This window comes from Chaetodon trifascialis, chromosome 16 (genome assembly GCF_039877785.1).
Source record: "Chaetodon trifascialis isolate fChaTrf1 chromosome 16, fChaTrf1.hap1, whole genome shotgun sequence".
NCBI classification, from domain to species: Eukaryota; Metazoa; Chordata; class Actinopteri; order Chaetodontiformes; family Chaetodontidae; genus Chaetodon; species Chaetodon trifascialis.
Window position 1 is genome coordinate 22,337,837 of NC_092071.1, and position 16,017 is coordinate 22,353,853.

Below are 16,017 nucleotides of genomic sequence, written 5' to 3' on the forward strand. Positions count from 1 at the left end.
TACTGTCACCTTACTTGGCACCCACCTTAAATGTCCTACTGATGTTGTCCCCTTTCTCTACTTGCCTACTGCTTTGAGCAATGTATGGTTTCAGCGGAGTGGTGGGAAATTCTTATATAGCTATGACTCTTTCTTAGGATTGGACAGAAACAAGGTCAATGTTGGCTGGTGTGTCCACCTTGACTTTACTACATAAGAACAATTCTTTTGTACAGGGAGTTCCATGGACCATACCTTAAGGGTGTTTCGAGAAACCCTACACACTGAGTCTTTATGAGGGACAATGACCTAGCTCTTTTTTTTTAACATACAGATTCCCTTACTATGTTAACATGACACTTCATGAAGTAAGTGTTAAATCCCTAGAGATAATAAACAATACTTTGATGCCCTTTTTGGGTGACAGTGTGTGTATGAACAATAGCAGCAATATCCTTTACATTGACCCAAAGATGATCCTGTGGAATAGTTCCACATCCCAGAGGGTGTTGTGGGTACTGCACTTCGTTGCAATGTTTACATTGTTTGGAGGAATCTTTGTGGAGGAATACACAGTGGCTCAATAATACCATTAACAGACAAATGCAAACAACATAAAGCAGTTTGAACGATTAGTAGAAATTACCTTATACTAAACACAGACTGGAGCAGATTAGGCTTTTAATTCTAATTAAATGTGCTGGAAAGAGTGTGTGTGTACTTGGGTTCCTCTCATCATTTTAGGTTTATTAACCTTAATGAAGACTAATATTGGACTGATTGTTGCTCAGTGTCACCATTGTTACACAACTGCTATGGGCTCAATAGATTTGTTGTTTTCTGTCTGTCATCAGTGCACCTGTGAAGCCATTATGTAAAGGCTGCAGCTCTGTTTGTGTAGTCAAGGAGGATGTTGTCCATTGTGTGCTTTTCCAAGCAGTCATATTAACTAAGCAGGATCTTTTAAAATGGCCGCTGTTCTGGTGAAGTAGTGTATATCTGTGGAAACTAAAGAATTTAGAATTACAGAAGTTGTTAAGATGTTAATTCTTAAATCATACACATATAGCACCCACAGCAGAGGTGACTCTCCTTCTCAAAATGGAAATATTCCAGATGTATAAATCAATTCCAGTTTTACCTTCATAATATGGAAAATATTCTTTAGCGTGGTGGTGCAAGGCTGTCAATTTACACTGAAAGACTCATTGACACAAAGGTGCAAAAAGCTGGTACCAGATTGAGTCTGCCGAGCTAGACAGGGGAGCCAATGATGTTGTATTGTTGGTAATTGCTGGTACATTCATGTCTGTAGGCCTAATCGGTATCAGGAGTATTCAGAGTCTTGTTACAGCATATTTCCAAAATTAGATGTATTTTACCGCAGATGGATTTTACTGCATTCTGGCAACATCTTCAGATAGGAATTATAGCAGGACGCACAATTTCCCACAAAATTTTGCAATGGCAATGGAGGTGTGGTGATTGTCAGGGGACCTGTGTGATAATGGGGCTAAACTTAATGTTTTTTCCAAGACACTTTAGTCCACTTGAGTAGGATGAAAACCACTATGGCTCTGTTCACATGGAAACCATGCATATGCAAGTAAACATGACAGCTCCAGCAGCTTGGAAAATAGTGATATGAATTTGGTAAATTTACTGATCATCAGACCACAAATGACACAAGAAGACAAGAATTAGCTAAAAAGGAGTGTTCTATTTCCTAAATGTGTCAGTGGATGTCACATGTTGAATAATGTGAAATCTTAATTCTGAAGGACTATGAGTAAACAGTTTTGAGTCAAGCATATAGGCTTTGCTATGTGTTCCATGAAATGTTTTGAGACAAGAGTAAGATAACTAACATGCTAACATGCTCCTAATTAGATTAGATTCAACTTTATTGTCATCGTCAGAGTGCAACACAGAGACAACGAAATGCAGTGTAGCATCGACTCAGAAGTGAAAATAGTCAAATATCCAAAAAAATATATAAATACATGTAATTAGTGCATGTGGCAAGAGGTACAAACAGTATATACAGTATAAACAGTGCGAGGTAGGTGCAGGTAGTGAAAGTGATTTCTATTAGTAAGTGGCAGTGGAGTAAAAGCAAAAAATGTGAACAGATGGGGTATATATGGTCAACAGAGTTCAGCAGGGTAAGAGCTCTGGGGAAAAAGCTGTTCCTGTGCCTGCTGGGGCAGGAATGGAGGCTCCTGAACATCCTACCAGATGTTGTGTTGTCCAGTCCAGTATAGTGTCCAGCCACAGCCCGAGGTACTTGTAGGAGTCCACAGCCTCCACCTCAACTCCCTCTATCAGAACTGGACGTGGTCTGGGTCTGGACTTCCCAAAGTCAATGACCAGTTCCTTTGTCTTTGAGGTATTAAGTTGTAGATGGTTTGTGTGGTTCCAGGCAGCAAAGTCCCTCACCAAGCTCCAATAATTCTCCTCTCTGTCGTCCCTGATGCATCCCATGATGGTTGTGTCATCAGTGAACTTCTGAATGTGACACAGCTCAGAGTTGTAGCAGAAGTCTGATGTGTACAGGGTGAAGAGAAGAGGGGCATGCACCGTGCCCTGGGGGGCTCCAGTGCTGCTGATCACAGTGTCAGACGTGATGTCCTTCGTAACTGTGACCTGTTGGTGAGGTAGCTGAAAATCCAGGCAACTAGGTAGGGGTCCACTCCCATCCTGCTTAGTTTGTCCTGAAGCATAAGGGGCTGGATAGTGTTAAAGCACTCGAGAAGTCCAGGACGAGAATCCTCACAGTGCCACTTCCCTCATCGAAATGGGAGTGGGCTCGATGTAGCAGGTAGAGTTTTCTTTAGCTTCCCTCACACAGTGTTTCACCTCTTGCTGTGCTGCCTTCATGGCCTCCTTGTCTCCGCTCCTGAAGGCAGCATTCTTCCTGTTGAGGACAGCTTTGACTTCCTGCGTTACCCATGGTTTGTTATTAGGGTAGTAGGTTATGGCTAATTCCATTCTTTAATAGTTGGCAACATGCTCCAGATACTGTGGAGTCTTGAGGCATCACATGCCTTTTTCTTTCCATCAGACCATCATTGTCTAATCTGAAACTTGTGTTGAATGCTACAAAAACTAAATAGCTTTTTCTATTGCAAGGAAGGTATTAGCCTCTCTTCCTAACACTGCAACCTTGCAGGGCAGTCAGATTGAACTAGTGTCACAGCACAAGTGTCTAGGTATTACAATTGACGATTGCTTAATTTTTAAACCTCACATTGAAAGCTAATTAAACTATTGAAACTGAAGCTCAGATACTGCTTTTCCTATCTTGGCAACATGTAATTAAGGCTACATTACTTCCTTTGCTTATCTGTGGTTATCAGCTGTACATTTATGCCTCTGCCCAGTGTTTGCATCAGATGGATACAGCATAGCACGGTGCTCTGAGGTTTGTCACAGGTTACAAAGCTCTTACTCTCCATTGCATCCTGTATTCTAGAGTTCAGTGGCCATCATCGGCCTTGCATAGACTCACTCACTGGTACATATTTATTTATAAATCCATCCTCATCCTGCACGGTGGCGCAGCAGGTAGTGCGCAAGTCTACTCTTTTACAGACACTTGTAAATGCAAGGTTGGTGCCTAATGAAAAGAAAATGAATAAATGTACAATAAACTTATCTAGTATATTTTGCAACTTAAGAAGAGAAGAGTGTGTTGTTCTCTGGACCTAGACAGCCACACACATATGCACACACACTTTCGTGCAAGTAATGTGACTGACCATAACATGGTGGTGAATTTTCCAACAGTGTTCTCCAGTTCTTGTCACTTCTGTTGAATATCATTAAAGGGTTGGCATTGGTGAGAGTTGCAGAATACTTAATGTCAGGTGGATTACTTGATATTGTAGATATAATATTACTGAAACTGAAAAACCTTTATATTTCTTTGTCACTGTCAAAAACTTTATATTACTATAATGTGTTACTTTTGTAACATGTTAACCCCCACATTGAGGGTAAGTGACAGTGACAGATAATGACACCTGGTATCTATCTTATAAAAATGTCAGCACTGCCCCAGAATGCTCTGCCATTGCCATTCCCTATTGCAACCCCCGCTACTATTGTTTGTATAACAGCCTTGTCAATGAAAATAAGAAATTCTTTCTACTCTTCTGTCAGAATAACTACAAGAGAGAACATGGATGTAATCCATCTACAAAGTTAGATGTCCTTGTTCATCTATAAATCATTCATGCTGGAAAAAGTGGAGGAGTCATGGCCTTGTCAAGGTCCTTTCTGTTATTTTCTGGGATTCTGTTGTCTGTTTGCATTGTGTTTTCCTGTGCTCCTCCCTGTTTTGTTTTTTTGGCGTGCTACCCTCCTGCCAGCTCCAGTTCCTGAGTTGGTTAGGCCTCGGCCTGCTGCCTTCCTGCCAGCTCCAGCTACTGAGTTGGACAGCCACTGATCTACTAGCCTCCAGCCAATTCCTTGGCAGCCAGATGACCCAATGGATAGAGAGAGGCACCATCCTAGTCGAATGCCTTGCTACCAGCCACAATCATCCTCCTCACAACTTCTGATGTATGTGTGCATGGAGAATCTCAAATTATGGAACACATCATGAGATGTACCCAAGCTCCACAAGATGACCTGGCCATGCTCGCCATGCCAACAACTGGTAAGACATAGATAGATATAGATATGGAAGATGGCCAGACACGAGGAAGAAGAATATATCGGATATATACTATCTTCAAATGTTAATGTTCAAATAGAATTATAGTTCAATCTAACAACATTTTACATGTTTAATAGGGTCACACTATATGCAATACAACACGGCTCATCCCTCGACACTGAAAACAGCAAGTGGATTATTATTGTAATATTAGGGTTCTCCTTATCAGGAAAGGAGAAATCATTATCACCAACAGGAAGAGAATTCTCATATGAGTATATCTGCAGACACTGGTGGCTCCTTAGCAAGTGCTGAGCTATATACCAGTGCATAAACTCGCTCTGTTCCTATTCATTGCCATTCTTTTCCTTTACCTTTTAAGCTCAGTCTGTGCATCTCTGAAGCTGTCTCAAATGCTTCATGGCAGAGCATAGCTAATCAACACATCTTATGATCTTTTGCAGAAAATCCCCATGACTACTTATTATAAACACAACTGCATTTCTAACATCCCAGTGTCCTGTGTGCACTGTGCACTGATATGAAAAACATAGACATCCTATGGACCAAAAGGTTTTTTAGATTGCAAGGATTGTGTCCAGATTGTTCATGTGAGAATCTTTCCTATCTACAGGATTCACAAGTAATGCAAATTCTTTCATACAATAAGTTGAGCTGAATTTATATCCTTGTGGAGGCAGCTAACTAACATGAGCCATGAAGGAGGAGGAAAGTGGGCTGAGTCCTTGTGAGGTGCTCTTTTTTTACACGATTTCTGATAAATCATATTTGACAGTCAAAATTCAGAGGATACAATAATTTTTAAAGTGGTTTTATGTTTTTAATTCCCATTACAAGTGAAATAATATAGGGGCAATTTGAAATTCCTCAATACAGTCAATAGAACTCATTGTTATCAAAGGAACATAGGTATGTACTATATTAGCTCAGCTCAAGCTCAAGCTCAAGGTTGAATGTTGTGTTGCTCAATATATTACAAAAGCATTTGAAAAGTATTTCCATTTTTGGAGGAAAAACTAAAATTTGCCTCATACTGTACTATAAATTGCTATGGGTTTACCAATGTGTTGCCACTTTAATCGCTTATAGATGTTAGACACATGATTGCTTCCGTTTACATTGAGGAAAATGTGAGAAGACACACTAAACGATTTGACCGTCAGTTTCTCTTGTTGAAGATAATAGGTGGGTGTAGCTCTCTGGATAACCTTATCTAAGTGACCTTTCCAGCAGATTAACCAAAACAATGCACAGTGTCCTGTTATACTGTGGACCCACAAGGACTTCTGTTACTGTACATTGTGTCAAATATTTGGTCATATTATTATATTATTTTCTTCATAACAAGCACCTATAATTAATCCTAAATCAAATATGAATGTGTAAAAATTACAAATAACATAATAACTGAATAACTCTCATTGACTTAGTTGCCTCTTGTATTTTGAACACCACACCAGGTGACAGATTAGCCAACCATTGACTGAAGAGGTAAGTTAACCAGAATAGTGTTGATAAGAGTTGGTCAAGAACAAAACCTGCATACTTTCTGTAGCACATAGCTACAGATTCCCACTGTAAAGATATAAAATGTATTTATTCCTCCGGGTTTGTTTAGAAGGAAAAGGAACAGCAAAGTCTTTTTGGGGTGAATTGCTGTTGTAAAGTTTGTACTGACTGAAGAGGTTATATAGCTAGTGTATTAGGTGATCTAGACCAAACAAGGAGATGTCTGGATTCTTAAAGAGACGTCAGGTCACACTGAACAGTAACAGGTCTGCCATGCTTTATTGTCTACCTGCTACTCTTATGAGTGGTGGAAAGTGAAAACACTGAGACCTACAAAGATGGGGCTATGAAAACTATGAACTCACAGTCAATCTAGAAGCAGGAGGAACAGCTAGCCTGGCCCTGTCCAAACAACACCTATAGGGCTTCTAAGACTCCCCCGATTTGTTTAATCTGTACACAAACAGAAATTAAAAATGACAGGATATGGTTTTACAGGGAGGTAGTGCTGGACCTAATTCTCATGACAGAGAGGCCAGGCACAATGACTTACTGGACTCTCCACTGGTTGCCTGGCAACCTTACAGCAATGGCAAGATTTCAGGAAGTCACTGCCTCCCCACAGCCAGAGAAGCTCAAGCTCAAGCAAGTTTAATACAGCAAGGCAAGCTGGTTCCAACGTTCATAATAAGTAAGATTATTCACCTCTCATATGCTGTGCATCATGGCTGAGCTAACAGCAGTGGTCTCAGTCACCAGTGAGGGGAGCAACGCTGCTTAAAGCTACTGATTCATTCAGTTAAAGTGGTGATTCAGTGTAGTCACTTCACTTGAAAGATTTGTACTAAAGATTCATTCCTGTTTGCACTAAACACACCTCTACTGTTTAATACCATAATTCTCATTTCTTACTACCCAAAATGAAGTCTGTCTTACACCACCAAACACCCGTCAATGCCAAATTCATTGAGAAATCATTCAAACAGATTTAAACTGGTAACAAACATTTAAATCTGCAGTAAGAGCTTTTTGGCCACTTGGGGGCGGTGGAAACAAGTTGTGAACACAACATTGACATATCATCATATCCATGGTTGCTTATTAACTAAGTTACTTAGTTACAGACCAACCATTGTCATTCATGTTTGTGTCCATCTGATCAATCTAAGTCTAATTTTCTCTTTCCTCTAGTTGAGTTTTTAAGCTCTAACAAATCTGAAGAAAACATGTTACTCTTTAGCTGATAAAAAAAAGCAGACTCATTTGTAGAATTATTTTTCCCTGGTCAGGTTATGTTATTAACATATTATTAAATATGTTATTACATGATGTCAATTACAAGGTTGATGCTAATAGGAGATTGCTTCTTTTTTCCACATTTTGTTTTTGTGTTCTGTGTAATGAAAAGACATCTGACCTCACTGTTTTTTTATGAAGAAATTCATACTGTATGTTTAGAAATTTGACACCGGCCAAGTTTTAATCACAAGTCAAAGTGCAATGTTTGCAATATGTACAACTGAACACAATTTGCACATTTCAGGAGTAGGTAATCAATGGCATTTTAAGAACACATTTTGGGAAATTTCTAGACAATTACATTGGGTGCATGTACAAATGAAACTTACCAAACAAGTTTATTGCGGCCACATTGCATAAAATATTCAGAGTGAGTGAGTGAGTGAACTACACATATAGGTAGAAAGACCTATTAATTGTTAAATCATCACACTGCCCCTCTAATGTGAAGCAATATTAATAAATTAAACATTTATTCCAATTATAACATAAATATACTTTTAAAAGTTAGATTTTATCTCGAGAAAATGTAATCTTAACTTCTGAACCTGAAACTTCCTGTTTGCCTATTTAGTCACTTGATCCAAGGTTTTAACCTTTAATTTAATATAATAGGCTTTCCCTCATTTTCTCATTTTCTTTCAAGTTATATGTTCAATGAACTATTCTTATATTTTGGCCTCTTAGCAGGAAGTGTGAGTTTTACCATTAGATCATGCAATATTGTAATATACTGTAAGCCTTGCAATTGACCCTATACCCTGCAAATGAAAGCTGTATAGCTGAGGTATTGAATTAAGTTGTGAGTGTCCCCGCTATGTGGGTTAGAACTGCACGATAAATGATCACATGCAGGTTGAGACCTAGCCTGCCAGATGGTTGGAACACAAAGTATAGAAAACATATAAAAAGTCCTGCTTTACTTCTACACTAATGCACATTGTACAGACCTGTTAACAATTTTCTAAATCAACATTTAGCTTTTATTCTCCTGTAAAATGACTACATGCACAACCATCATGTCACATGTGTTGCTTGCCCCTCACTTAGCACTGTCAGTTTTGGAGGAGTGTCTGCAATGAGTTCAGTTCAGGCGGTCAGTTGAAAGCTGGGTTGCGGACTCCGGACAGGCTGCTGACAGGAGTACTCTTGCCTTTGAGGAGGGTGAGGGAGAAGATGAAGAAGCAAATGCTCATGACGCCCAGGATTATCACGCCTGAGATGAGCGCACTTGTCACTGTGTTCATCTGAAACACTGGAGCTTTCAGATGGGCTATGGCAGCACAAACACAAAGAAACAATCAAATCTGTTCTACCATCTACCATCTACCATCAATACTCTTAAATTCATCTCTATTTTGAAATTCCCCATACAGAAATTGTGGTTTGTGTTTGATAGTAGAAATGATTCGGCGGCCCAAAACAGTGGGAATGAAACAATCAACAATCAGGGGAAAGAGAATCCATCATAACACCAGAGATACCAATTTCTTCACTGTCATTAGAGTCAAACAGGCCAGAATATAATAAAGCCATAAGACACGCTGCGTTTTGGAGCACAGGATCAACTCCTGCAGTCTTTCTCAACAGAAAAAACATGCTTTGCTTTGTACCACATTTAATCAATTGCTTTTGCCGTCTCCACCTGTGTGAATGTGCTAGTTTCTGTGGTGGTTTTCAATATCCATTGAACAAAATGCAAAGGCTTACCCAGCTGAGAGTTGTTGGTTGGTGTTTCATCTGTGGAAAAAAGACAGGGTTAGGGTTATTTATGGGTAACAGCAATAGATTGTATTTAGTATGGTAAACTTAACTTGTGTAGTACATAAGTCAGCAGGATGCTTTCAGGTGGTCTCTGGCTATCAAGGTCATCCAGATAAGATTAATCATTAGCCAACATCCCAGTGTCAAACCTTGAGCTGACACGCTCAAGTACATTTTAATACATCCAAACAGGAAATCAGTGCAGACTTACACAGCAGAACTGTTAGAAATTACAGCAAAAAAGGAGAATTGTACAGCTGGAAGAATTAAAAGCATTCATGGCACTGTAGACTATTATGTTTTAGGTAAGAAGAACAGCCTCCACTGATAGTAATGGTACAGTTTGGATAATATCAGGAAGAGAAGATTGTTCTGTGGGAAACAGATGCAGAGGAAAAGGAATATCAGAGGAAGAGGAGTGTTATTAAACTGTACCACTCCGAGTGATGATGGGCCCGGCAGTCAGGACAGCATTCCCAAATGCGCCGTTTGATTCCTTTCCCTCTGAGACATCTCTCTTTTTCCTGCTGCCACAGATCTATGAAAAAATACATATGGAGATATGGTGGCAGACTGAAAACCTTGCTGATGTATTCTACTCTCTCGTGATAAGGTGTTCACGAGATGCGCTCTGGATGGTTAATGTGTGTGTAATGTGTAATGTTAGAGCTGTTCTGGTTTATATTGTCATATTAAATGTGATGTTTAAACATGCTGTGCTTTTAAACATAGCAAACACTGGATGCACCTCTGAAGGAGCAGCCCAGTGTCTCCTTAAGAGTAGAGTATATTGACTGAAGGAAGGATTACTCTGGTTATCTTTTCCATCATGCTGCTGCACTAGCCCAACCACTTTTATAGATTACAAGCAGTTTGCAGATGCTGTCAATTAGGCCCAAATAAAGCACTTATTGGAAATGTGAGCAGGAAATCAGACAGTCACTTAGGCTGCAGGAATAGAAATCATCTGCTCTGTAAGAAAAGCTCACAAATATATCTTACATTTTTTTTACTTATAAGATTCTTACAAGATTAACTTTAAGGACTGACAAGCCAGCATGTCATTGAACACTTCAAGATACCATATAAACTTTGATGCACCAGTGGTGCAACAAGTGCTGCAGTATAATCCCCTAACCTTACCCTAACCCTTTACTTACTTACTTACTTACTTACTTACTTACTTACCAATACAACAATGTAAAAAAAAAAAAAAAAATCCTACCTAACAAAAGTACAGATGGATTAACAGCAAAATAATCAAATATATCTATATCTATATGTATATATGTAAATGCCTTCAGTTAATTTTGTACTACAATGAGTACGAGTGAATGTCTGAAAACTAAGCAGGTGAATCCAGGCGAAGTCTCTCTGTCACATGCTATCCCTCATGAAACAAAGCTGTAGATGGGTTTAAAAGAGATGCTGACAAAATTTGTGTGTTATATTCTATCCTAATGATTTGTCATGTTGGGTGTGAAGGTGTCCTTTGTTAGTCTCACTGGCATGAGCATCGGGCAGTCATCTGCTCGACACAGCTTGGTGACACAATGTAGGAAGACAGTAGACATCTTCTGGTTTTTGTGCTTAACAAAGCGGAATACTTCGAAGGCAAAGCGGCCCATTTGGCTCTTCCCATTTTCAAAGACAGTGGTCTGTGGATCTTTTTCACAGCTGGCTCAGGGAGGGAAAATTCAAAAGTATTATTAGAAAGGAGAGCAAGAGAAACATCAGAACTGAACAAAAAAATAGATGTGTTTTCAAATTGGAGTTACCTAAAGAAAAGATCATAGCGGAGGTCATCGTTAGGGTTTCCAGAGGGTGTGGTGTAACAGTAGTCCATTAGAATGTTCCATCTATTCAACAGTAAAAATTAGCCAATCCTGAGTCAAGTGGAGTCATGTAGACGTAAAGGGATACTCAGATACTTTGTGGCACATTGCTCATTTCTCCTGATAGGTGAGAAGAAGTACAGCACCAAAATGATTTTATTTTCAATAGAGAGAACTACCATGTGACATCACAACCCTATCTCCTAGAAATCTGTACACATTTCATTTTCCCTATTATGTTTGGTAGGAAAATGTATGCCCTGCGATCGGCTGGCAACCGGTCCAGGGTGTACCCCGCCTCCCGCCTGTTGACAGCTGAGATAGGCTCCGGCCCCCGGCGACCCCGAAAAGGATAAGCGGCATAGAAAATGGATGGATGGAAAATGTAACTGCTGCCTGAACAATGTTCCTTGCCAAAGTTGCAAGTGTAGGAAGTCTTACATCTATCTACCACATGAGTCAAAGGCAGATGGTCAGGGTGGATGGAGGAGGTCTGAGACCAGAGACCAGGGTTCACATTTACAGTCAACATAATCCCTTTGGTTAAGGTTGGGAAAGATGGTGGTTAAATATTAGTCAAGTATATATCATGTCTTCAAGTCACTTTTGACTTTTTAAGAATTCAAAGTCTCCCTCTCCTCAAAATTGTCTTCTGTTAATTGTTCCTTCACTTGGATGTTTTAGCTCCACTGTGCTGATTTTGATAAAAACTTTTGAAATGAACAATATTTGGATATCCATTGATTCAAATTTTTCAGTGAGGGAGAAAGAGCAAGAGTTGTCACTGAGGTAATTGAACTTTTTCATGTAAAAAAAACGTTTGAGATATGAACTATTGTTTCAAGGGATCTTTACCAAGACCATAATCTTTCCCTGACCTTAACTAAGCGGAATTACTAATTGCTAGGGGTGGATATTACAGGAAAGCAAATAAAGTGGGTTGTGGTGAACATTCTGTTTAATATTTATTCAGTATCAATATTTAGCATCTTAGCTAACCCTGTATGTTAACAAAAAACATTTCTTCAATATATCAATAGAAAACGTAATCCGAGCAGCATTCTTTAAAACTAGATTTGGAAATGGTGAGTTTTTACCACTTCAGACATTTTCACTTCTCTGTGCACTTTGAAAGTAGGTGAAGTTGTGCCAGAAATCCTTTCCTGTTTCTGTGTCATCTGAATATCATGTCATTTTACAGCTCTGCATTGCTCTGCACAGTAATGATATATGTGGGTTTGTTACTTTGTGCTTAAATAAAATAATCCAATATAAAGTGACATGTTACTCTATGCTGCCTCTGCTGAAGCCTCCAAATGAAAAACTGTATTTGCTGGTGATTTATTCAGATGGAATGGCTAGATATGGAATGAATACCTCCTGTCCAGGTTAGAAGCTTTTACAGCTGCAAACACCCGCGTCTTCAGGGTCAGTCCTGCCATGGGGATGGACAGCTGCTGAATGTATGATGAGTCCTGTACATAAACAAAGTATTTCAGCATATTTCCAGACTCTTTCCTTTCATCGCTGTTTTCTTTGTTGAGAGAGTTTTGTTCAGTTTCACTACAGCTCATAAATTCCCACGTATCTGTCATCTGATTTCCATAGAATCCCATTTAATGGTGTTTGGTTCAAATTGACTTGAGTTAGCACAAGATTTGAAATGAACTGAGAGTAAATTGAGTTTAATCTTCTCCAATTACGGGATTAAAGCTAATTTGCTGCCTATTTGATCTGCATAAAAGGTTTTGTGAGTCTCTCTCTGTCTCATACGTGCATCATCATTCTCAGAAGTCATTGGAATTACAGATGTAAAAGGTGCAGATTGCTGCAGAGCCTCTTCTGTTATTTTATGCATGCTGACTAAGTACAGCTTTGATATGTAGCTTTGTCTCCAGCACAACAGCCTCAGCTGTGAAGTGCAGCAACATAACAGATGTTTAGACTCAGTTGATGTGAACTTACATTGTACAGCAGTAGATTCAATGTGCTGATGAAAGTACCATTGCTGTCCTTCACTGAGATTGCAGCAGCTGACCTTCAATAAAAATCAAAAAAGATTAAAGCTGCCAGAAACTGTTTTGAAAGGTGATTCCAAAATTTGGGGTGAAATTTGTCTGATGCAGATATTTGCGTCTTTTACATATCAGATAATTCTGTAAACACACTTACTAATATTCACAATACTAATAAAGAAAAAACATTTTTGTATACCTTCAAACCATGCCTAAATTCTCTCACGTTTGTTTATTCAGCCTGTATTTGGTTGACATGCACAGTGTTTTCCAGACAGCCTTTTATAATCTTCAACATGAAATTCTGATTTAAAAAAAAAATCTGTTTTTTTATTCATTAAACTTTCTCCCTTTCTTATATATTTTTTTCCTCACCAGATTCAGGTACTGGTTTTGTACCTTTTGTTTGATATAAAATAGCTCTTGTTCATATTTGTTTACTGGTCATATTTAAGGCAACATTTTGTGGTGATGCTGTCTCTGAATGCTTTATACTTTGACCATTTTTTACTTATTATGTCCATTGGCCCATAATTTGTCCTTGTTAGACAAAATAACAGAAATTTAGTACTACTGTACTATACTGTATTAATTATATATTGGAGGCATTTATTTTGCTCAGTCAATTGGCATGATGAAAAAAATGGACATTATCACAAACTACAGCCTCACAAATGGCTGCAGAGATGAATGAACATCCCCCGATACAGTCAAGAAAAACTACACAGCACATACACTTTTTCTAGTCCCACAGTGTTTTCGAAGCCAATAGCGACAACAATTAGTTTCACTCATTTCAGTGAATGCCTCATTGGCCCTCTGTAGCATCCCACTTGGGCACATTTAACCCAATTTAAGTGGAAGTGATAATATGAATGAGACTTACGAGGCCAGCTGTGTGTTGTTGACCAGGTATTCCAGCGGGTAACTGCAGCTGAACTTATACAGCAGACCTGGCAGGTAGCTAATAATGGTGGGGGGATCCGGTGTGTCGATATACCCTGAAATGTTTCCAATCTGGACCAGTGACAGATTCCCATAAGCATTTGGTCCTTGAGCTGTGGATACCTGCAGCAAACAATATCAGTGTGGGTATTACTCCTCTTGGCTCCCTCACTAACCACCATTATCTTACTGCGGGCACACTGGACAGAAGTTGATGCCATCAGACATACAGTAGCACTGAACATACTAATGCACCACATTAAATCCCCAGCTCAGTCCCTCTGTGTCTGAAAAAGGATCCTTCAGGAGCTGTCTCGTTCGATCCTGCTCAGCCCAGCAAAAACAGGGGTGAGGGCAGCTCAGTCAGCAAAGATTCTCTTTAAACTGTTTAAAGAATTGTTTTTCACTCATCATGCTGACAGGCCGTCTAGGATCCCACAGCAGCTCCTTCACCGAGATAACGAGCGCTGGACTTCATTCCCATGCAGCATAAACACAACTTCAACAACATCAAAACATTGAAACTGTGAATGGGACAGCTGGCTGACTGCTGGGAGGCTTTTTGCTGGTTTTAAAGTTTTCGGCTTCAGTTTGTATTTGTTCTGCCTTTATTAGTTAGCATACAAAATGTCATATAGATAACTGCAGTCATCTAAAACCATGAGTGATTTTATGAATCACAACACAAAACCGCCATTATTCACTTTTTAGTCTTTTTTTTTTTTTTTTTTTCGAATGAACAATACTTTCTCACAGCTACTGATATTATGATATACTTGAACAACAACATTACCTGCTTAAGAACCAAATCAAACTCCTTTATCAACAGTGTGCAGTGCCGGTGATGTTGACAGTAATGCTGTCAAATCTGTAAAACGATTACACAATTCCTGTTCTTCTTACCACCAGGGAATTGCCACAGGACTCCAGCGTGGCCAGGCTGATGCTGAAGATTACAACGGTGGGAAAGGTGTTGTTATTGATGAATCCGCGACAGTGAGCATCTCCATGGCGACCATTGAGGGCTAGGTCAGTGTCGGTGTAGCCAGAAAAGAGGACGGGGCAGAAGTTGATCTTGAGGGTGATGGTCTGCACCCCACAGTACACACTGATATCCCTCTCGGCTGCAGAGGACACACACGCACACACAGACGGGTGTATACAGACAGAAAAATGAGTCACAAGATATCTTGTTATATAGACTCCAGTCCAAAACCACTATGTTAAATTTTGTTCAAATCAGAAAAATGTCATCTGCTCTTTGGAGTATGTAGTTAGCTTGAGGAGAGCTTTCCGTTAAAAAGATAATCACACGTAAATTCCATCCAGTAATTCTGGAAAATAAAAGTGTGAATCTGTCAGTTTCTTGGAGTTGCTCACCAGGAAAGCGGCTGTGAAAGTTGGCGTCACAGTTGTATCCATTAAATTGAGCTCCAACTGATAAGACCTTACTAAATATTAAAAGAATCAAAAGTATATGTTCCATTTCAGCACCTGAAACAGAGCAGAAAATTTACACGTAATGTCAGAAATCCATTGTTTGCACTTTAACTTTTTTCCAGAACGTATAATCTTTAAAGGTGGGGACAACAGAAAGTGAAATCCATCGTAATGTTTAACATTTTTTTCTGTACTAGTGTCAGAGGGGAGGAATCTCCCAAAAGATCTCAGCTATCTCGACCTCAGAGGAACACCTTTCACACGCCTGCCAAGCAGAATCAATGCAGACAAATGTCACATTGAATTATCTTTGAACACCTGCACCTTTGGCATCAACGTTATAAGAAATGATGCAAGATAATGCACTATAGATAACTCCAGTCATTTCATAAAGTATAATGACTTATCTCTGTGTGCACATCTCATTGTCCTGTGAAAACCTCTTATCACATAATCGTTGTCAGTCACAGATACAGAGTCTCAGTCCTGAGGAATCAGCTAAATTAAAGGAGCAATTGCAGCAAGGTTGCAGTTAACCTCTAGCTCT

At 39.3% G+C, this 16,017-nt stretch overlaps 1 protein-coding gene across 1 annotated transcript in view; it reads right to left on the reverse strand.

The window, feature by feature from the left end:
* Nucleotides 1–8,568: 8,568 nt before the first annotated feature.
* zpld1a (zona pellucida-like domain containing 1a) overlaps nt 8,569–16,017 on the reverse strand; it is a 7,672-nt gene continuing 223 nt past the window's right edge. Inside the window, exons 2-11 of the mRNA XM_070983452.1 lie at nt 15,411–15,524; nt 14,934–15,154; nt 13,972–14,153; nt 13,036–13,108; nt 12,448–12,545; nt 11,014–11,094; nt 10,741–10,912; nt 9,671–9,773; nt 9,182–9,211; nt 8,569–8,744 (exon numbers count right to left, since the gene is read on the reverse strand). Coding sequence (XP_070839553.1) covers nt 8,569–8,744; nt 9,182–9,211; nt 9,671–9,773; nt 10,741–10,912; nt 11,014–11,094; nt 12,448–12,545; nt 13,036–13,108; nt 13,972–14,153; nt 14,934–15,154; nt 15,411–15,516 — 1,242 coding nt within the window. The 5' untranslated portion in view covers nt 15,517–15,524. The remainder of the gene's footprint in view (nt 8,745–9,181; nt 9,212–9,670; nt 9,774–10,740; nt 10,913–11,013; nt 11,095–12,447; nt 12,546–13,035; nt 13,109–13,971; nt 14,154–14,933; nt 15,155–15,410; nt 15,525–16,017) is intronic.